Genomic DNA, 23,148 nt, shown 5'->3' on the forward strand with positions numbered 1-23,148 from the left:
ACTGTTAGCTATTAGTGAAATAGTGATATTGTAAATGGGTGTATATATATATATATATATATATATATATATATATAGTAGAGTAGAGGTTGTAGCCGTATTAGTCCAGTGGTGTCAATATCAAATAACAGATGGAATAAGTATCTTGTGATAATACCTTTTTTATTGGACTAACAGAATTTTGGAATGACAAGCTTTCAGGAGCTCTTCTCCCTTTCTCAAGTCTAAAACATTTCTTTTATATATATATATATATATATATATATATATATATATATATATATATATATATATATACAGCACCCAGGCTGCTAAATAAATGCAGATGATATTTAAGGGCTGAGTCCAGTGCTTTTAGATTGGAAGTTAAATCTAAAAAAATAAATAAATAATGAACTGATGAACTATACTACTTTTCAACTAGAGGTTTTCCCACCTTCTGGAATATTCACAATATCTACCTTCACTGTTAAAAACATTTTATAAAGTAAATTATTTTTTTTATTTTAACATGCTATAAGAAACATACAATTTCTTTAGTGAACTTCCCTCATTGTGTTATGGAGAAAGGTATTAAAATAGTTACATAAAAATGAACAATACATTTATAGTTATTTTCTTAATTTGCAACATTGTTACCAACAGAATCGGACCATCCAGTGTTTTATAGGGTAGGTCTTTTTCATAAATATTGAAGACAGAAGACTTAACTGGTCTTAAGTGTGCTTTTTACTTTCTAAAGTCTCTGTATAGTTAATCTATGACTTAAACAGATAGTATTTTTTGTTTTATTGAAACATGCAAATCATAAAGCTGCCCATCCCATAGCTGGCCCAGTGACACCATTTCTGCATCTCCCTTTCTCGGCGGAGCTATCTGCGTTGTTCTGGCCTCTCCTGCCTTCCGCAAAATGCAGAGCCATAGGGACAGCCTCTCACGAGTTCCTCCAATCTGGGAAGAGGGTGTGTCTGGAAGCTCCACCCCTTTTACGGATGTGCACCAAGAGCAGAGGCGTACTGTGGGGGAACCATTGAGTTAGGAATGTAGTTGGATCACGTAACCCAAGGTTACATGACCCCATGATTAAACAGGGGGCTGCTGTTGGAGGGAAAGCCATGGTTGAGGTAAGGGGATGAGTGAGGGAGTATACATTTATGGATGTGGATATGTGTGTGTGCATGAATGTGTATGGGTAAATATTTTAGCGTGGATTTGTATGGGTAATTTTGTGTGTGTGAGCAAAACTAGGTTCACATGGTAGTGGACAAAGAATGAAGACAAGTCTACAAGAAGAGGCAAGAGAAGAAGCAGAGCTGTGGCAAAGGAGACAGGGACACTGAAGCAGTGTGTGAAGGAAAGTGTGAGAGCATGAATGAGTATGTGAGAGCAAGAGTGAGTGGGCATGAGTGAGTGAATTTATTAATCAAGATACAACATAATGGATGTGGGCGTGGTTTTGGTGGTTGTGGTGGGGAGGATGTAATTAGATCACAATTTGTGTAAACCTCCCAAAAAATATATATGGTTGGATAATATGTTTTGAAGAATAGTGTGAAGAAGAAATTCTAGGGTTTTTCATATCGGGACTTAATAACAAACATCTGTTACTTAGCAGGTCTAAAAATTAGGTAAATACAACCTCAGATGAACAACAACACATGACATGTTACACTGTGTCATGATTTATTCAATGAAAATAAAGTCAAAATGGAGACACAATATGTGAAAAAGTACACATAATGATTTAATAGCTTGTAGAACCACCTTTTCTGTATGACTTTTTCAGTCTCTCACATCATTATGGAGGAATGTTTGCCCACTCGTCTTTACAACGTTGCTTCAGTTCATTGAGGTTTGCAAGTATTTGTTTATGCACGGTTCTCCTAAGGTCCCGCCACAGCATTTCAATTGGGTTAAGGGTCTGGCCATTGCCCATTCAGCCAATTTGTTGTAGATCTTTTGGTGTGGGATCATTGTCCTGTTGCATGACCCAATTTCAGCCAAATGGCTTCACATTTGACTCTAGAATACTTTGATATACAGAGGAGTTCATGGTCAACTCAATGACTGCAAGATTCCCAGGTCCTGTGGCTGCAAAACAAGACCAAATTATCACCCCTCTACCACTGAGCTTGACAGCGGGTAAGAGGTTTTGCAATTTCTGAGAACTGCACTAGTCATAGCAAATCAAGTACTGACAAATGGGTGAAAAAAATACACAAAACCATTGTTTTGCAAGTAAACACTGTATTTTTATTGGCCATGGTGAGACTATTATAGTGACCATGATATTACAATATTTGCAAAAATGTGATAAGTAGAAAAAAGAATGCCACTACCTGCACGCATAACTAACACTGAAAATTAAACCACTTAAAACATAAGTAATCATGATAACATAAAACTTGTGGTGGGGAAGTATTAGGGATGGTCTCACCAAAAGCTACCACTGGTATTTCTCAAAAGTGACATGTCTCCAATATGTATCAGATTGTAATTAAAGTTTATATAAGTTTATGATGTCTTTAACTACCTGAAAGATATCTAGTCTAACATGTAAAAAAGGTCAATTAAGTGCTGACTACATTGTTGCTGGAGTTCACAATCAAGCTATCCTAGATAGCTCGTTTGATAGTAATTACTATGGAGACTCATCACTTAGATTGTCCAGAAAAATGAATCTAATGCTTATCGACAGCTCTAGAAAAATGCAAGATAATACATGAAATGAAACAAAATTAAACAACCTTGGTTTTGTCAGGTGTGCAGAAGAAGTAAAAGTTACATAAAAAAATCTGTACACCTAACTGGACAGGCTGAGATGGGATCGCCAGGAGTCATTATCATTACCCAATGCGTCCTCTTCTCTGTTCATGTTTCCTACAAACTCAGGTAGAGCAGTGGTAAGTGCATGAACTCTACTTTACTGCTGACAAGCTGTTTGTTGGGCGGCTATCAGAAGAAAAAAAATTCTTATAACAAATATCTTTTTTAATTAAAAAAATGCATGATTTAAGTTATTTTAGTTTATTAAGTTTATTCAGGTACCTTTTTTCAATGGTATTAAATTATATTAAATCACTATAAAATTTTCATTTAATCCAATGTGACTCCTCAAGGACCCAGGGTACTGCCTTAATACCAGTTAATGTTAAACAGGTAAAATACATTCATATGACTAGGGCAGGGGTGTCCAAGTTTTTTCTGCAGTGGGCCACTTCATCAGAATTGTATACGTGCGCGGGCCGCACTCATTTTTCACTGTGACAAAAAATATGGCCTTTAATAAAATATGCAGATTAAAATAAAGTAAAATGACACAAAACCTTTACTCTTCCTCTCACTGATTTCTGGGCCTTGAAAGTTTTGCGACTACAAATTCAGGATTCCCTAGATTTATTCTAGGGATGAACTAAAATGAAAATTTTGGACCAAAACATTCAGGGTTCACTTAGCCAAAACCGAAAATGACCCCCACCTTTAAAAATACTAATAAAAACTCACATGTTTAATAAAAGTAGGTAAGACGCAATTGGACAAAATTAGCAATATGACTTGGCATGATAGGAGTGTGATTGCTGTTAGCCTAGGCAACCAGTAAATGCTGGTACCTAGGCATGATGGGACTGTGCTCGCTGTGATTGCTGTTAGCAATCACACTCCTATCATGCCAAGTCAGCCAGTACATGCTGGTACAGGGTGGCTGTAAGTGATGTGCAGACCCCATACTGCTGGCAGCATCACTACACAAGGGGGGCAGCTAGCTAGGTTTCAGCATGTACTGGCTGACTTGGCATGATAGGAGTGTGATTGCTAACAGTAGTCACAGTCCCATCATGCCTAGGTTCCAGCACTTACACATCCATCCAGTAAATGCTGGAACCTAGGCATGATGGGACTCTGATTGCTATTAGCAATCACACTCCTATCATGCCAAGTCAGTCAATACACGCTGGTACAGGATGGCTGTAAGTGATGTGCAGACCCCATACTGCTGGCAGCATCAATACACAAGGGGGGCAGCTAGCCAGGTTTCAGCATGTACTGGCTGACTTGGCATGATAGGAGTGTGATTGCTAACAGCAATCACAGTCCCATCATGCCTAGGTTCCAGCACTTACACATCCATGCTAACACACACACACACATTTATTCATATAATCATTAATTCACAGATTAATTCCCTCAATCACACACACTCATTCAAACACCCTCCCCACCCCCTTACCTGTACTGCAGCTCCTCGATGCCGCTCACAGACTTCAGCAGGGGGCGCGGCCTCCCTCTGCCTTCTCTGCTAAAGCACAGAGGAAGTAGGAAGTCACGTGAACTCCGCTTCCTCTGTGCTGTCCAGAAGACCCTCCCACAAGTAAGTAGCAGGGCTTGAGGTGCGGCTCGTGTAAGATCGGTTGCCCTGGCTGCCGATCTTACGCGGGCCGCACCTCGAGGTCTCGCGGGCCGCATTTGGCCCGCGGGCCGCATGTTGGACGCCCCTGGACTAGGGATTGGAATATCTACTTTGTTCCTAATTGAACCTATATACTGAAGTAGATGTCTCCTCAGAAACCTGATAGTCTTGCCATCATACTGTTTTTGGTGTTTGCATGTGATTATTCATCTCACACCAAGACTAACAACTCATAAACTAATTCTTTATATATTTCTTGTGTGTGGATGTACTTACAAAAGATCTGATGGCTGTTAGGCAGGGCCCTGGGGAACACAGGGGAGTTGGGCCTATGTAGCAGAGATGGTAGATAGAGCTCACAAGGTGGTGAAGAACAAGCAAGCCAAAAGCCAAAATAGGGAAGTCCGAGGTCAGGGCAGGCGGCACAGACTCGATGTCAAGGATATTCAAAGTCGGGGCTGTCCGCACAGGATCAAGGTCAGAAGACAACCCAAGGTTTGTTACACGGTAGACGGTAGACACTGAAGATACTCAAAGAACTGGAAAACGCAACTGTAATACTCTTTAATCGGGCAGTGGAACCCGGGGTTTAAATAGGAGCAAGGGCGGGACAGTACAGACAAGGACCAATAGGAAGTATACATGAATGACGTCATCATTTTAGATATCAGTTGCTTGTAATTTGTATTTATTTTTTTCCCTTTCATCTATGCTGTAATGACCCACCATGAAACGTGCTTAAAAATGTATGTATGAACCCAAGCCTATTTCAGTTCTTTATGTTGTTGTAGCCAGATTCCTCCGAGAGGGGAGTTTGCAGTGTACGAAAATGGAAAGCTTAGCTAGTCAATTAACATACAGTTTTACAGCTCAGAAATAATATTGCTATTAATTTAAATATTTGCAGCCGGGGAGTAAAATCCCTTTCCGCATGAGTTGAAAGAACACTGCAAACCAACATTTCAATTATGATTTCAAGTATGTTATTTTACATTGTATTATTAGGTTGGAACAAAGAATTCATGAAGGGTTTTATATAACGTTTAAAAGCCTACTAAAAGTGTCTTTAAAATGTGATTTATTACCAGCAGAGTGTCTGTATATATAAATCACAGAATGCCCTATTGCCAGAGTATCTTTATTTTAGAGATAGTGGTCTTGTTACAAAAGAGGGCATCTCGAAGACCTTTTGTACTCTGTATAGAGAACACATTTATATTTTTATATTAAAACTAAACACTGCAAAAGAGTTTTAAATAATTGCATTCAGTGGAATGTAATGAAAACCTCTTGAAACTTCCTAGAGCAACAAAAATGTGACTTTTTTTAACCTTTAGCTAAGTGGTGCCAAAAGAGATTTAAATCAAGTGTTTTTTTCCAAATGTCTTTTTAAGAAAATCACAGAGCATTTGCTAGACATGAATTAACAAGCAATCAGTTGTAGAGGGAGCGCCTTTTTTTCTGTACGATGCTAATAAAATCTGACAGGTTGAATGGTGCAAAGATAATGGCTTAGGTGTCCAATGATAAAGGTTCGGTTATGGCATTGAAATAGTAGAATATCAGCCGATTTGAGCAATATGTTAAGACTCTAAAGTGTGAGGATACCAATTCCTTACTGGAAGCATAACTAATTTTGGATATATTATAAAATGTTACTTGAAAATATCAACGAGTAATGACTGGACAGATGGAATAGCCACATGACACATTTTAAGATTGTCTCTGCTCACTCAGGAAGGAAGGATGGAAAATATACTGTAAGTTCTAAGCAATTCTGCCAAATGTATGTGCAAAATGAGTCAATGGTATTTAAGATGCACTTTGCTAATCCGTACATATATATTCAGCCACAAATGCCTTTGAACTTTAAAAAAAAGATTACTGTGACTGCACACAGCTCTTACCTGCTCATATTTTTGTGTAATTTGTGTAATTATTATTATTATCTTTTATTTATATAGCGCCAACTACATATATATACAATATATATACATATATTTAAGGGGTCTGACAAGACTAGAATTGACTAAGACAAACCGATACATTAGGTGACGAGGGCTCTGCTCACAAGCCTACAATCTTGAGGTGTTGCTACCGTACACGTTTTACTGGACAAACTACAAAAACAGTTACGCTTACGGATAGCCTACCAATACAGTTACTCAACAAAATATGTCAACATAAGCATGTACTGCTCATAAGCTGTTGTGTTTAATGCCTTCAGGTACACAAAAGGGATTTTCAAGACAGAACAAAATTAAAAAGTTAATACAATACTAAGATACGCATAATGCTTACAAAACAAAAGAATACAGTTTAAATTTTAAGAAAATACAATGCCTAACATGACCTAGATCATCATAATTTGTGCTTAAAGAGATTTTTTATATTATTAGTATTTCAAGTTACAAAACATAGTATTAATGTTAATAAGCAGAATTTTTTTTTATCTAATTTAATTCTGATTTAGTGTATGCATAAGGTTTATTCATTTTCAAGTAGGCCTTTAGTTTGAAACCATACTTATAATATAGTATGCCCTTTATCCTCTGTAGCACCAATGCAACAGTAAATGCTTGTTCATTATAATCATTTCATATAGGTGCGGCCGCTTTGAACTTTGTGGCCAGGCGGCCGCTTTGAACTTCGTGGCCAGGCGGCCGCTTTGAACTTCGTGGCCAGGCGGCCGCTTTGAACTTCGTGGCCAGGCGGCCGCTTTGAACACGTGACGTTAGAGAGGGTGGGCTCATAGAAGATGTTCCTCGTGGCAAAGAGAGGGTCATCACATCAAAGGAGAGCAGGAAAAAAAAATAAACAAGGGTGTGTGTGGCTGGGGGGGAATACACATGGCAGTGGGGGCATCAATAGACAAGAGGGTGGTTGGGCATCACATTAACCAATACAAAAGGGGTGGGGGCATCAATACACAACAGAGGGGGTTGGTTGGGGCATCACATAAATCAATAAACAAGGGTGTGGGGGCATAAATGCACAAAGGGGGGCAATATAAAAGGTTGTGGGAGGACACATTAATGAATAGTAAAGGGGGCCTGGCTGGGGCATCAGTACACAAGGGGGCAAAAATAGAAAAGTGGCAGTTAATGAAAAAGCAGTGTAGAAAATACATTTTTTATGCTTCAGTGTGGCAGAGCATGTCCTGGTGTGTGTGTGTTTGGGTGTCAGTGTGGCAGAGCCTGTCCTGGTATGTGTGTTTGGGTGTGGTAGAGCCTGTCCTGGTGTGTGTTTGGGTGTCGGTGTGGTAGAGCCTGTCCTGGTGTGTGTTGTAACCACCTTACCTATGGCTACGGCTGCAGCAACCTCCCGCAGATGCCGTCGGACCTTGCGCATGCGCAGGCCACTCCAATGATAGCCGACCATTTACTCCTGTGGCAGTATACGCATGTGCAGGCCATTTCTCCATCTATTTGTGCACTTGGCTTGGGGCGGGGTTATCTGCCTGGGGCCTATTTTAGGGCTCCTTAGCTGTCCACTGGCTGCCTGTCAAAGAGATTCATTGCTTGTTCTCTGGGCTCTGCTCGTGCTTCTCAGTTATCCTGTTTGTTCTGGTTTTGACCTCGGCTACGTCTCACGGCTATCCTGACTTCACCAATCCTTGACCTCGGCTACGTCTCACAGCTATCCTGACTTCTCCAATCCTTGACCTCGGCTTCGTTTGTGGACTGCTATACCCGTGTCCCAGACGCCTGTTCTGGTTCGTGTCTGGGTTCTGCACTGTGGATCCTCAGTTACTGATCCTGACCATTCCCGGCCGTTACATGTGTGTGTTTGGGTGTCCGTGTGGCAGAGCCTGTCCTGGTGTGTGTGTGTTTGGGTGTTGGTGTGGTAGAGCCTGTCCTGGTGTGTGTATTTGGGTGCTGGTGTGGCAGAGCCTGTCCTGGTGTGTGTGTCTGGGTGCCTGTATGGCAGAGCCTGCCCTGGTTTGTGAGTGTTTGGGTGTCGGTGTGGCAGAGCCTGTCCTGGTGTGTGTGATTGGGTGTCTGTGTGACAGAGCCTGTCCTGGTGTGTGTGTTTTAGATGTCGGTGTGGCAGACCCTGTCCTGGTGTGTGTGTTTGGGTGTTGGTGTGGCAGAGCCTGTCCTGGTGTGTGTGTTTGGGTGTCAGTGTGGCACAGCCTGTCCTGGTGTGTGTGTCTGGGTTTCGGTGTGGCAGAGCCTGTTCTGGTGTGTATGTGTTTGGGTATCGGTGTGGCAGAGCCTGTCCTGTTATGTGTGTGTGTTTGGATGTCGGTGTGGTAGAGCCTGTCCTGGTGTGTGTGTTTGGGTGTTGGCGTGGCAGAGTCTGTCCTGGTGTGTGTTTGTTTGAGTAGGTGTTGGTATGGCAGAGCCTGTCCTTGTGGATGTGTGTGTTTGGGTGTTGGTGTGGCAGAGCCTGTCCTGGTGTGTGTGTATTTGGGTGTCCGTGTGGCAAAGCCTGTCCTGGTGTGTGTTTGGGTGTTGGTGTGGCAGAGCCTGTCCTGGTGTGTGTGTGTGTGGCAGAGCCTGTCCTGGTGTGTGTGTGTTTGGGTGTCCGTGTGGTAGAGCCTTTCTGGAGGCAGAGTGGCATAAAGGGGGTGAAAAGGCATATCTTGGGGCAGAGTGGCATATAGGGGGTTAAAAGGCACATCATGGGGCAGAGTGGCATATAGGAGGGTATAAGGCATATCAGGGAGGCAGAGTGGCATATAGGGGGTATAAGGCATTTCTGGGGGCAGAGTGGCAAGCCTGGGGGCAAATAAAAGGAAATAAAAACAAAAAAAAAAATTCACAGCTTTTATTAAATATGAAAAAATAGTTTATGAATTAATAAAGAAATAAAAGTTTCTTACAAGAATGAAGAATAATGTGATCACTGTTTTGTTCCACTGAATAAAATGGAACTTTTTCATCTAATAATTTTTGCAGTAGCAAATGTTTTGATTCCATTATGTCTAATGTATTTCATTTATTAGTATAAGAGCTCGACCACGAGACAAACTATATGGGGCTGGTCTCCAAATGTTTCCAGGGCTGCTTTTCATTCCCAGTCCGGCCCTGATTATAAAGCTAGAAGGACATATTTTCTCTCAGTGAAAAATGAGTGCGGCCCACACACACATACATTTCTGATTAAGTGGCCCACTGCAGAATAAACTTGGACACCCCTGAAATATGAAATGCCACCGTAGACTGGATAGGCTATAGAACAGAGGGAGTACTGTAGCAATGCCTGAACCAGTGTCATACTCTACCAAGATATACCGTATTGGCTCGGATATAGGCCGCCCCCGTATATAGGCCGCACCCTAAAAGTTTGGTGCTTTTTTAAGGAAAAAGTTTTTTTCTTTAAAAAAGCACCAAAAAAACATGCTGTCACTCTGTCTCCCCCCCCCCGAGATATGCTGCCACTCTGTCTCTCCCCCCCCGAGATATGCTGCCACTGCCTCCTCCCCCCTCGAGATATGCTGCCACTGTCCTCCTCCTCCCCCCCCCGAGATATGCTGCCACTCTGCCCCCCCGACTTACCAGAGGAGACTCCCGGGTGTCTTGCGGGGCTGGCGGGGGACATCTACGCAATACGCGTACACAACCGGAAGTTGTGTACGCGTATTGCGTAGATGTCCCCCGCCGGCCCCGCAAGACACCCGGGAGTCTCCTCTGGTAAGTCTTGGGGGCAGAGGTAAAACCCGTGCAGGCACCCCCCCCCCCCGTGGAAAGTGCTGGCAGGGGAGGCTATCTGAGCGTATCGGGGAGTAGGATTCAGGTCCCCTGCACCGCTGCAGGGGATCTGTATCCTAACCCCCTGCCCGGCGCCCGGGACTGCATGTCGTGGGCGTCGGGCGCTAGACCCCGAATATAGGCCGCACCCCCACTTTAAAGACTTAAAGTGGGGGGAAAAAGTGCGGCCTATATTCGATCCAATACGGTATAAACACAACCTCAATATATTGTTTAGTATCTAATTTAATATATGGGAACAAAATATCAAAGTAACATAAACGTGAAACAATGTAATATGCATAATGCTAAGATAACTGAGCTCTTATTAATATTCTGTTCTTTTCTTTTCAGAATAGGGTAAAAGGAAATTGTTAAGTTTTGTAAAGGATAATGTGTCTATAAAGATATTTTAATCTGAACAAGGGTAAATTGGGATAAGAAGACAATAATGGAGGGGAGGAAAATATATTGGAAGCTAAAGTGACAATTATAGGGTGGAGAAAGAAGAGGAGGAAACAGCAGAGTGATACCATGATTGCTAGAAGCCAAAACATTACACACTTTTATACTGTGCAGACTCATGCGAAAGGTCACGCAAGGCATTTTAGGGCACTGGGCCACCAAACTTTTGCTCTATGTGCCTTGCAGCCAGTTCGGGCCTGAGCATGATCAATTAGGTTTTGTTTAGAAGAACATAAGAACATTGAGGCATATGTCCAGTTCTTTATGTTTCTTTTTATTTAATGTGAATATAAGTTAATTTGTTTGATAAGAAGACAAACGTAAATTGAATCTGTGAATCATTCAGTGAATCCTTCAGTTTATCACTAAACTACTTCCACTTTGACAACATTTAAAAAAAATAGATATATTTGGTGCTCTTATGAAGTACCTTCTAATGAAAAATTAAGATTCAAATACAAGTTTTTATTTGGCCAAATATGAATCATCTAAACAATTTTTTTGCTTTATTTGAGGTTCCAACTGGTAAGAATGAATAATTAACAGTACATTAACTACAGCTTTGAGTGCTCTGTATCTGCTCAATTGAAAATATTTTCATTCAACAGTAACTGCTGAAAATAAGGTCAAAGCTTTTTCCACCTCATAAACTATATCGTATACCAAAGGAAATTCCAATTTCATGGCAGCCAGTCTTTTAACATTCTACAAAAGAAAGCCAAGATACTTAGGACACCTGCAATTCTAGATTTAAACATGAATGCAAATAATAAGTAAGCCAATAAGATTTTTTCAAGTCACATTAGAATGATCTCTATAATTTAATTTAAGACTTTAATATAATAATTTTAGCAGACACAAAATATAAGATAAATTAAATAGGCAAGATTAAAATTATAACAGGATTCAATTTGGCTAAAAATGACATACCTGTGTCCAAATGCTGGATACTTTTGCAGAGTGTGAATGTATAATGTACAGTATGTATGTAAGTGTAGAGTGAGTGTATGCATTGCTGCATGACAGTAGAGTGTATGTTAGTGAATGGTGTTAGGGAGTGTGTGCATCACTGTGTGGCGGTAGAGTGTATGTTACTCTATGGTATTAGCATGTGTGTGTGAGTTTATGGTTTAAGTGAATGAAGAAATATGTATACTTTATTTCATACACCTTTATACTTTTATCTTTTTAGACCTATCACTCTTTCAGATGATCTTGTAAAGAGAAATATACATATCTTTATTTTATATAGTAAACTATTGAAATATTTGGGGTTTTTTTATTGTCTCAAGAAGCAAATTCCTTTGCTGAAATGCATGAATGGCTAAATCTACATCCTCTTCTAAGAAACTGCTTATTTTAGAATTTCAATATTAAGTGGCAGCTGGATTATGGAAATCATGTGATCTTCTACACAGAAAATCCATCCTGTTCTTCAAAAAAACTGTTAAAACAAGGCTGTGTATAGAATGAAAGTAGACAAAGGTGCCATTTTAACATATACATATTAGATTAGTAATGTCCTGTAAAGTACCCAGCAATGAAGAATGCGTAATAAAAAATAATAATTTAAAGAGGACATTCAGCTATTATGCCCTAAAGTGCATATGATGACTGGAGTGCCCCTTTTACCTACACAAAAGGTCCATATGCAGTGGTTACTTCGTATTATCATACTCTTTGACCCGAGCAGCTGTCATATTAGTATTATTGTTAAGAAAAAAAATGACTTTGCCATTTACATCAATGGGAATTACAGAATTAGAAACATGAAGGATGTTGTATTGTTTCAGTGATATGAATAAAGTTAAAGCATATTACATTCTTTAGTAACATGAGAACAAAGCATCAGATTCTGATCAGCTGGGGGTTGGTTGAGCCAGAAAAAAAGAATTCCTTTATACATATGGTAACTGTGCAAGAAATAACCAGGTGATGTGGATACATCATAAATTTGTCAAAAAAGAAAAGGAAGCATATGTGGTTTAACTTTCACTATCATCGTGTCAAGAAAAATGCTTGGGGCTAAATGTGAATGTCAGACGATAAAATGGTTTATTTGGAGTTTTGAAATGCCTAAACTGGCTATGAAACCCTGTGTATAATTGTAGAGTTTCTACATAAATTAAAATAGAAGTCTACTACTGCAATTGTGAACATCTAGAGTAACTTCTAAATTTAAATACTAATTATAATAATAATGTTAATTATTGCATGTTATATTATGACTTGTTTGTGTCCCTTTTCACATTCATATGTTTTATACTCATATAGGCCAGGTATATTGTAATGCACTAAGCTATTGAGTGCTGAATAATAATTTGAATTGATAGTAATGAATTTCATTTATAATCCTGTAGTATCTTATCTTATCACATATACAATTAAGCAATAAGTATCTTCTTATGCGTAAACAAACAGTTATTCTAAAATAAAGCAAGAAATCAGTGCATACCCAGAGAATAAAATTCAGCTGAATCAGAGCTCCTTGGTAAGCAATATAGAATCCTGAATAACATGATCCATATATTTTATATATTTATACTTTATATATACTACTGGTCAAAAGTTTTAGAACACCCGTATTTTTCAAGTTGTTGTTGAAATTACCCAATCACATGGCAGCAACTCATGTAGATGTGGTCAAGACAACTTGCTGAAGTTCAAACCGAGCATCAGAATGGGGAAGAAAGCGGATTAAAGTCACTTTGAATGTGACATGGTTGTTGGTGCCAGATGGGCTGGTCAGAGTATTTTAGAAACTGCTGGGATTTTCACGCACAACCATCTCTAGGGTTTACAGAGAATGGTCCGTAAAAGAGAAAATATCCAGTCTGCGGCAGTTGTGTGGACAAAAATGCTTTGTTGATATCAGAGGAGAATGGGCAGATTGGTTCGAGATGACAGAAAGGCAACAGTAACTCAAATAACCACTTTTTACAACCAAGGTATGCAGAATACCATTTCTGAATGCACAACACATCGAACCTTGAAGCAAATTGCATAAATTTAACATCATCTCAAACTGGTTTCTTGAACATGACAATGAGTTCACTGAACTCCAATGGCCTCCACAGTCACCAAATCTCAATCTAATAGAGCACCTTTGGGATGCGGTGCAACGGGAGATTCGCATCATGGATGTGCAGCCGACAAATCTGCAGCAACTGCGTGATGCCTTCATGTCCATATGGACCAAAATCTCTAAGCAATGTTTCCAGCACCTTGTAGAAAGTATGCCAAGAAGAATGAAGGCAGTTCTGAAGGCAATAGGGGGTCCAACCCGATACTAGCAAGGTGTACCTAATTAAGTGGCCAGTGAGTATATATATATATATATATATATATATATATATATCTTATACTGTAGAAAGAAGAAAGAAATGTGCAGTGAAACATGTTGTTATTTGGATTGTAATTTTAACAAATGTTTCATGACACACAATGGAGCTGTGAAAACAATAATTAAAGTGGGAGGCAATCATTGTTTCTTGTTCTTAGCTAAATAAACATGTTATTTATGCACACTTAACTTTTTGATACATCCTGCATTTAGAGATTTAAACCTTTTATTGCTAATCCGTTATCACTAAAAGAAAGAACAGCATAAAAGAGCTTTACGCTAAGGCATTATGTAAACTCTGACATTTTCCTATCTTTCCTGACAGAAATTAGCAAAGGAACAGTATGACTTCAACCTCTTTATGATGCAGAAAGTGACAGCAATGTACATGTTTAGTCTTTTACTTTCTCCATGCCTCATGGGATTTCTGGCTAGTCCCCAAGAAGGGCAGATAGCTTCACTCCTATGTGCTTCCTATAAGGAGGAGAGGGAGAGCTATGGGGGGGGGGGGGCCTTGGAAGTTTCCAGGTATGGCAACAAGACTTTTATAAAAACAGTAGCAAATATGAGAGAAGGAAATAGTAATTTATATGTTGGATGCAACCAGGCCCGGACTGGGACAAAAAATAGGCCCGGGCATTTCAGACTGAGCAGCCCATTTTTATGAAAAAACATATATGTACATACATATACATAATACTTGGTCATTCAACATGGGAAGCCTGAAGCCACAATTTAGTGCAACTAATCCTTGAAATAAATATTATAGAGTAAATAACACAATACCTTATCTTTTCCACTATTTCAGGGTGACTGATTTCAGGGCCTTGAATGTTTTGTCCCTTGAAGTCACTACAAATTCAGGAGGGCATTTTATCTCTGGATAAGTTAAAATGAAATAGTTCCCACTGTAAATTAAGGAAACAGATAACCAAACACACACACCAGGACAGGCTTTTCCCACACCAACGCCCAGACACACACACCAGGACAGGCTCTGCCCCACCGACACCCAAACACACACCAGAACAGGCTCTGCCACACCGACATCCAAACACACACACCAGGACAGGCTCTGCCACACCGACATCCAAACACACACACACACCAGGACAGTTAAAGAAAGAAGAAATGTTTCAGCACTCAACTCCCAGGAAGCTGGGAGCTAGCAGGAAAAAGGGCAAAACAAAAACAGAAAGCATAACAAAAATAGCAACGTTTTGGCCAAACAGGGCCGTTTGAGCTTGAAAAAGACCCTGTTTGACCGGAATGTTGCTTTTTTGTTTTGCTTTCTTTGAGTAAAGTAACCTAAGGATTGGAAGCTGATTGGAGTGCTGGGGTTCTTTTCTGTGTTCGTACACACACCAGGACAGGCTCTGCCACACCAACACCCAAACACACGCACACACACTAGGACAGGCTCTGCCACACTGACACCCGAACACACACATCAGGACAGGCTCTGCCACACTAACACCCAGACACACACCAGGACAGGCTCTGGGCAGGCACACCGACACCCAAACACACACACACCAGGACAGGCTCTGTCACACCGACACCCAAACACACACACACACACAACAGGACAGGCTCTGTCACACCAACACCCATACACAAACACACACCAGTACAGGCTCTGCCACACCGACACCCACACACACACCTGGACAGGCTCTGCCACACCGACACACACACATACACACACACCAGGACAGGCTCTGCCACACTGACACCCAAACACACACACAACAGGACAGGCTCTGCCACACTGACACCCAATCACAAACACCAGGACAGGCTTTGCTACACTGACACCCGCATCCGGAGATGGTTTCACTCAGCCTGCCTGTGGCAACTTTGCCACCAAAACAGCCTGCCTGTGGCAACTTTGCCACCAAAACAGCCTGCCTGTGGCAACTTTCTCACCAAAACAGCCTGCCTGTGGCAACTTTGGCACCAAAACAACCTGCCTGTGGCAACTTTGCCACCAAAACAGCCTGCCTGTGGCAACTTTGCCACCAAAACAGCCTGCCTGTGGCAACTTTGCCACCAAAACAGCCTGCCTGTGGCAACTTTGCCACCAAAACAGCCTGCCTGTGGCAACTTTGCCACCAAAACAGCCTGCCTGTGGCAACTTTGCCACCATAACAGCCTGCCTGTGGCATCTTTGCCCTCCCTTACACATCCATGCTATCACACACACATATTCATTCAATTGTTCACAAATATTTATTCACTAATTCACAGATAATCATTCACTCATTCAGATATTCATTCATACATTGATACTCATTAATTCCCTCATTCAGATACTCATTAATTCCCTCATTCAGATACTGATTTACATATACTCATTCACAAACATTCATTCACTCACTCCTTCACAGATACTCATTAATTCACTCTTTCATTCAATCTCACATACACCATACAGCCTCCCTCACCCCCTTACCTGAACCGATGATGCACGCGCCGCTCGCAGACTTCCGCGGATCTACACAGGGGAAGCAGACGCACAGCAGGGTCATGTGACGTACGTCACGTACGTCACATGGCTCTGTTGGATTCCTGCGTCCCCCTGGCCGTGGAAGGGACGCTGCTCGCGCGCGTCTGCCGGTAAGTAGCGGGCCCGGTCGTAGTTGCTGCAGGCTTAAGGGGCAGGTGCCCCTTTTGCCCTGCGTTAAGGACGACCGCATAGGCCCAGTCAGTCCGGTCCTGACTGGGCCTATTTTAAGGTAGGGGCCTGGAGCTGCAGCTCCATTAGCCCCTAAGTCAATTCGGCCCTGGCTGGCCCGGCCGCGGCCCTGCTCCAGCCCGGCCCACCGGGCAAATGCCTGGTGTGCCCGATGGCCAGTCCGGGCCTGGATGCAACTGAACTTGCTGGGCTTCCCCTAAAGTCTCGCTTACCTGGAACTGTAAGATATTATGTTCAATTACAAGACAGGGGAGCAATGTCTATTTATATCCATTCCCTGCCTTCTCCTTCCCCTCTGTTCCCTACCATACTTGAGAACTCTCCATGTTTAATTCCTGTTTTCCCAAGTTGCAGAGCCCCCCTGCTCTTTCATTCGACAGGAGGAGCCGTTTTGTAGCCATTCTCACTTCTGGCCCACTTTGTCTCTTACTCAATACTGTTTTGGGGTTAGTGCTGCCTGATGCAGGGATAGCCCTACCCCACACACATGTAGCCATGCACTTCATGAAGGCACTCCTCAGGAGAAAGAGTGCTCCAGGTAGGTTGCCCTGGGAAGTTCCCAGGTATGCTCATTGCTTTCTATCCAAGAAAGCACGATCTGCAAGGAGCCAGCTCCGGGAATTTTCCAGGCATGGATAGACTTGTAAAGCATTACTTATTACTAACATCACAAGGTGAATGTATGTTGCTAAAAGACATTTTATAATATGCATGGGATTAGATTAAATGCAAGGACACTGACAATGCTTGAAGAAAAACATCTAATATATAATGATAGCTAGTTTAGTTATGTTCTCCTTTAAGGGGAACTCTATTCAAATGTTACTTTCTATGATGTACTTTTATTCTTATTTTCTTGTTCACATGGCCCTCAACTGTCCCAAATCTGTGCTACATACATTCCTGTCCTTATCTCCCTCTTTTCTAGAAGGTCGGAATGTCTCATAGGCCTAAAAGCTATAATAATAGGAAAAAGTTTTTTTTTTATTGCAAAATTTTTAACGTGGTCTTATGACAGGATCTAAGAGTTTACCAGGTTTTACCAGAAGTCTCCAGGTAAATGCTGCTTCCATGGGGCTCCGGGGTAAGTATAAGCAATCAGGCAAACAATATCCACCTCACAATCAGATTCTACCTCTACTTCTGCTTCTCTCCATCCACCTCTTACCACGTTAGTCTAAATGCCTCTGTGAATGGTTAGCCATGACCCTTATCACAGCCCCCATCAATTTTTTGCATTCAATAAGAAGCAGGAAAGAGAGAATTAACATAGCCAGCCCTGGGAGGTTTCAGGGTATGTTTTTCACCATAAGACCCCCAAATAATCTTCTTTTTAAATGTTTTAATCTTTACACCAGGCTAATTTACACATAACTCCCAATGTGCCATTTTACAAAGGAAAAGTTGCAAAAACTGGTGTCAATAAAGTAAATGATTCTTCTTCTAAATGTGTTATCTAAATCACATTTAGTTATGTCTACTAAATCTTCCGTTTAGCAATTTCAAATGTTCAACTGGTTTTGTATCCAGGTCTGTAAACAGACTTCAAAAATCAACTTTACAATACATCTAAAATGTTTAATATAATATTTTTAATCTTAGAGAAGGGGTAATGCAATACCCTTCTTCTCACAAGACAATTAAGATTTCAGTTCATTCTCAAGACTTGTGCAGAGACTTGCATGGTTTGTTTTATTTAGCTTGCTGTGCTTTCCAATGAGCATGCCACTCTGGGGCAATGCAGAATCCAAAAGACTGAGCCTTTCTTACGAAAAAAGGTTACTTGTTTTACTTGCACTTGTTTTAGTTTCTAATAAGAAGGACTTATTCACAACTCGCTACAGTACTTTTGCTTGCACTCCCTAATTTGTTCAGTTTCTGAAGGAAAGCATATTTTTTGTGTTATGGTGCTGGAGAAATAAAGCAGATGTGTTGGACCTATCTTGCCCCATATCACATCTTCCTACAGCATGTAATAGAACATGCATTTTAAAGAAATATTGTATTGATATTTTGCATGTAAGAATGAAGCTCGGTAAAATAAGAAATATTCCCTAAACCCTAAATAATTACTTGTGTCCTTGTTCTTGATACTTCTTGTATGATGGGGAGTCTGTTAAAGTACCCAGGTGTCCATGTATCTGCAGTGTCCTAAGCAGATGGAAGTGGTGCCTTAAAATATGCCACCCAACACACCGATTGGTGCCCTTAGTTTTTATGACTCGTACACTGAAGCAAATTATGATTTGTTTCACCTCTGAAGACACGTAGGGATTGACTATCCTTTTCATACAGTTAATACCACATTTATGCAGTTTATGATCACATGTATATCTTAACATTACAATAAAGAGACAATTAATAATTTATATTTTAAAAAGACTCTTTCCATTCTCCCCATTTCCCACCAAATTACCACCTACAGTATGAATGAGGAAACCAAACTAAATTGGTTGGATCCAACCAATATTGGATGCACTATGGATGCACTATGGATGTACCCAGCATGCTATATGGGGAGTATGGGAGCTGAAAAAGGGTATTTCCTATATCCTTTCATTAAAGTTTTCTGTTATTATGTTGTTATTAGTGTTTAAGTTATTTAAAGAAACCCAGACCAGGATACATCACTGTATGTAGACACACTGATCAAGACAGCTTGCCAGCAGCACACAAGCCACAATGTAAGGACTGCCAAAACCAACGCTGTGTACTTGGTAATTATGCAGCTCATATCCGCTGCCGTGTTCCTTTTTAAAACAAAACATACATCCTGAATGTTTGATATTTTGATTTTGTGAACACCTTCACTTCAATAGAATAAAAAATATCACAATTAAGAAATAGAATACTAAAGTACAGTATTGATTCTATGTTAATATCAGAACTACAATATGTTTAGCCAAGTGGTACACCAGCATTTTAGTAATGTGTTTTATTGTCTCAGAAAAATGAAGCTTCAGATATAATGCTGTAAACACTTATAAACAAGTAATTAATCTAGTAATCATTTAAATATCATATATAATATTACTGTGATTTTATATATATATATATATATATATATATATATATTTTACATTTGATAAGGTATTAGAATAAATGGACGGTTTGAAGATGAAGACAGAAATAGATACAGGGGATATGATGTATCTTATGAATGCCAGTGGGATAAGCAATGGATGGAAAAGCTGATTGTTCATATGTTCAAAAGGTCTAATCATTTTGTAAAAAGTAAGTGGGAGAACATGATTTTCACAATGAAATTGTTGGATTTAGATAACAGCCTCTCACCATGGGTGGGGGATTGTAATGCAGCAAGGCAGATCAAACATCCTTAAAACAGATATAACTCTATATTGAATGCAAAATAAAATACTAAGTCACATCTGAGTATTTAGAACAGCATAAAAAGAAGACAGATTACGAGCGCCATGCGGTTCTTTACTATACCAACTTAAAAGTTTCTGTGTAAGTATAATTTTATTTTTATTCATGTGCCATCTGATGTAGCAGGTGAAGACAGCAGAAAATTTTTTTTTAATCTTTATATTATAAAGGTTGTTTTTAAGATTCTATCTATGAACTGTTTTTACAGCATAGATGGCTTAAAATTCTGTAACCTGAAAGGAGTGATCATTTTTCATTCTCTAGGGATCCTTCATTTCGATTACTGTTAACGGCCCCAATAGTCTCTCTATGTTTTAGGCTTTATATTTGAATAGAAGCTCTGTGTAGTAGACAAATATACAGTATATTGTGCCATGTGCCATAGCAAACTCACAGGACATCTGGCTACCAGCTGCCACGCTAAAAAGTTTTTTTTTTAACAAATTAATCCAAGTCTGTGGATTTATACTAAACCTCACAGTTAAAACCCGCAGTTCTGCATTCTGTGGAAATTATGCTCTATGGATATGATTGTTTCATTTTGGATTTTTTACAGTAGAACAATTACAACTGCCACTGAGGGTGCAACATGTTCTCTGTCTGTGGGGATATAATGAAAAAAAAATGATGATGCATCCATGATTATGAAAAAAAAAATCTGAACAAGATTATTTCTCATAATAAAATATACCATAGAATAGGAATTTCTACCCAATGAAAAAAAAAATTTAAGCCAGCATAGCACTTTTGTATATACAACCATATTTACTTTGGTAAACCCCTTGTTACTGATGATATATATGATTATTTATTATATAGTATTATTATTGTTATTATTTATAATAATAACAATAATAATATCACTATTATTATATTTTATTTATAATGTGCCAGCAATTTACTCAGACAGTATATATTACAAGAAAATAAAACTGTGTATTGATGATTGTGTTCCTAATTGTACACCCAATTGACAGAATGTATATATACATACATACAAAAATACAGAAAAGAAAGCACACCCTAAAAGCCATACACATTCAGATTCCAAGGTGATGCTTAAAATAACCAACAGGTATACACAACAAACTCAGCGCACACCCAGAAAATACTATTTAATAGCACTTATTTGAGGCATAAATAATGGGGATTTTTAGGGTATGCTTCACTTTTTGTATTTTTTTGTGTATATTTGCAGGTTCTGATCAAATATTAGGGTTAAGCACCCCACCTGCCACACCAGTGCCTCATTAATGGTGTCTAGAGAGAGAGATTTAAATTGCATGAGAGTCTCATTTGGGTTAAAATGCAATGCAAGCAATATAGACATGTAAAATTAGAAAGGATTTGTCAAACTTGGGGTACTTTAATGTAGTGGCGGGCTAATCAATATATGGCCATATAGTGTAACAGAATTCCCAATATTTATGCCTCAGATAGGTGCTTTTAAATCGGATTTGCTGGGCACATGCTAATCTCTTGCTTTGTTGTGTGTTTTTTCTGTAATGTTTGACTGTCTTGACACTCACTTACTACCTTTACATAGTGGCAGGTGTATACACTACATCAGCACAGTTAACATCTGGGTGGAAAATTGAAACGCAGAAAAATGAATTTTACATTTTACTTGATCTCAACTCTTTCATATTGTCATCAGTCAAATGCACATCAATAAGCTTTCATATAACCAGAAAGCGCTCAGGCCAGGTTTTTTTACAATGTTGCTTAGCGTCAATAATAAGGAAATGGATAATATTCTTTGCTGGAAGTCTAATGCACCATTTGTCAAGAAGCTGTGTGTCATTATAACTGGAGTTTGGGCCTAGTTTTTGGAAAGATAAATTAAAATACATATGTATTCACTGTAATGTGTGTGTTCATTAACAAAATTAGGGACTGATAACTAATGTTCTTAAGTTTTAAATTTTAATTACCATGGGGTACATAAACAATGTTTGTTTTTTAGATTGTGTGGATCCAGATTGTGCACCTACCCACTTCTATAGGTATTCCATGGAGCCCTGGAAACCAAATATCTTTTGGATGGGAACACCCAGCACACATTGATTTGTCTTGTTCTAAAGTGTCCATGTGCTAATATTTTTGATCCATTATAATATTAGGTTATCTGGCTAGACTTGACCCTGTGGCTCAAAGTGCCCAGCCAACCCCATCTAGCAAAGACTTAAAAAAGGTATTCAAGATTATCTGTGAAAAGTCCCAGTCCACTACTGACTCAACTGGTACCATGTCTTGTTGCACTCTTTCACATAGGCCTACAGTTCAAGTCAATTTGACATCTGTGCATTCAACTGGGGAAAAAAATTATCACATTTTGGAAGAACCATAATTTATAATAGCATGGATATTGTAAAAATTACATATTGATCTGAGAATCATATCTGTCTACACAGATGCCTACACCCATAGCAAATGGGAAACCATTGTTAAAATATAACAAACATGTGTTTTGTGTGTAGCAGACACTGAAGCAGAATTGTGGTGTTTACAGTAATAATGTCATATCTGTACCTTTTTGCCTGCTCCCAGAATAACAATTCTCTACTAACACCTGTGAACACATCTAGCCTTAGTTTAGCAAATAAATAGTCAGTCTGTCTGTCTGTCCATATATTATGCCTGGCTAGAAAAATGCATTGAAATAAACTCATATTCTTAAATACTGGTGTTTTTGTTAACCCATGCAGTGCTAGACCTGTGCAGTTGGACATGATTGGCATAGACTGTTAACTCACAGACATCTAAATGGTCTTTCACTTAAAGGGTTAATTGCATACTGGATAAAGGGGCCATAAATAATAGCTCTACTTGTGTATTAAAAGTATATAAAAGCAGGTCGTTCTGAATCTACATATACATCTATTTATTAGATAAACTCATATGACTTGGTGATACCAATAGGCTAAAATAATTTCAAATCCGAAGTGGGATCATTTGGTTTACCTGCGTTCCTGAGTTTTCTATTTCTGAAGACCGAAAGTATGACCAGGAGGTTCCCCAAAATATCGATCACAATGGTGAAGATGAGAATGACAGCCAAGGCAGTGGCCACCCATGGAGGACGATCCAGTGCCAGATCCTTGGGGATATGCAGAGATCCATTCAATATGCTTACATTTACTCTCAT

General features: G+C 39.6%; 1 protein-coding gene across 1 annotated transcript in view; it reads right to left on the reverse strand.

Moving 5' to 3' along the window:
* The window catches only part of LOC149285584 (melatonin receptor type 1A-like), a 45,301-nt gene extending 22,153 nt beyond the window's left edge, over window positions 1-23,148 (reverse strand). The window contains exon 1 of the mRNA XM_089495145.1: window positions 22,965-23,148. Coding sequence (XP_089351271.1) covers window positions 22,965-23,148 — 184 coding nt within the window. The remainder of the gene's footprint in view (window positions 1-22,964) is intronic.

The sequence above is a fragment of the Sceloporus occidentalis genome, unplaced genomic scaffold (genome assembly GCF_023333645.1).
Source record: "Sceloporus occidentalis isolate IW3139 unplaced genomic scaffold, rSceOcc1.0.p SCAF_77, whole genome shotgun sequence".
Lineage (NCBI taxonomy): Eukaryota > Metazoa > Chordata > Lepidosauria > Squamata > Phrynosomatidae > Sceloporus > Sceloporus occidentalis.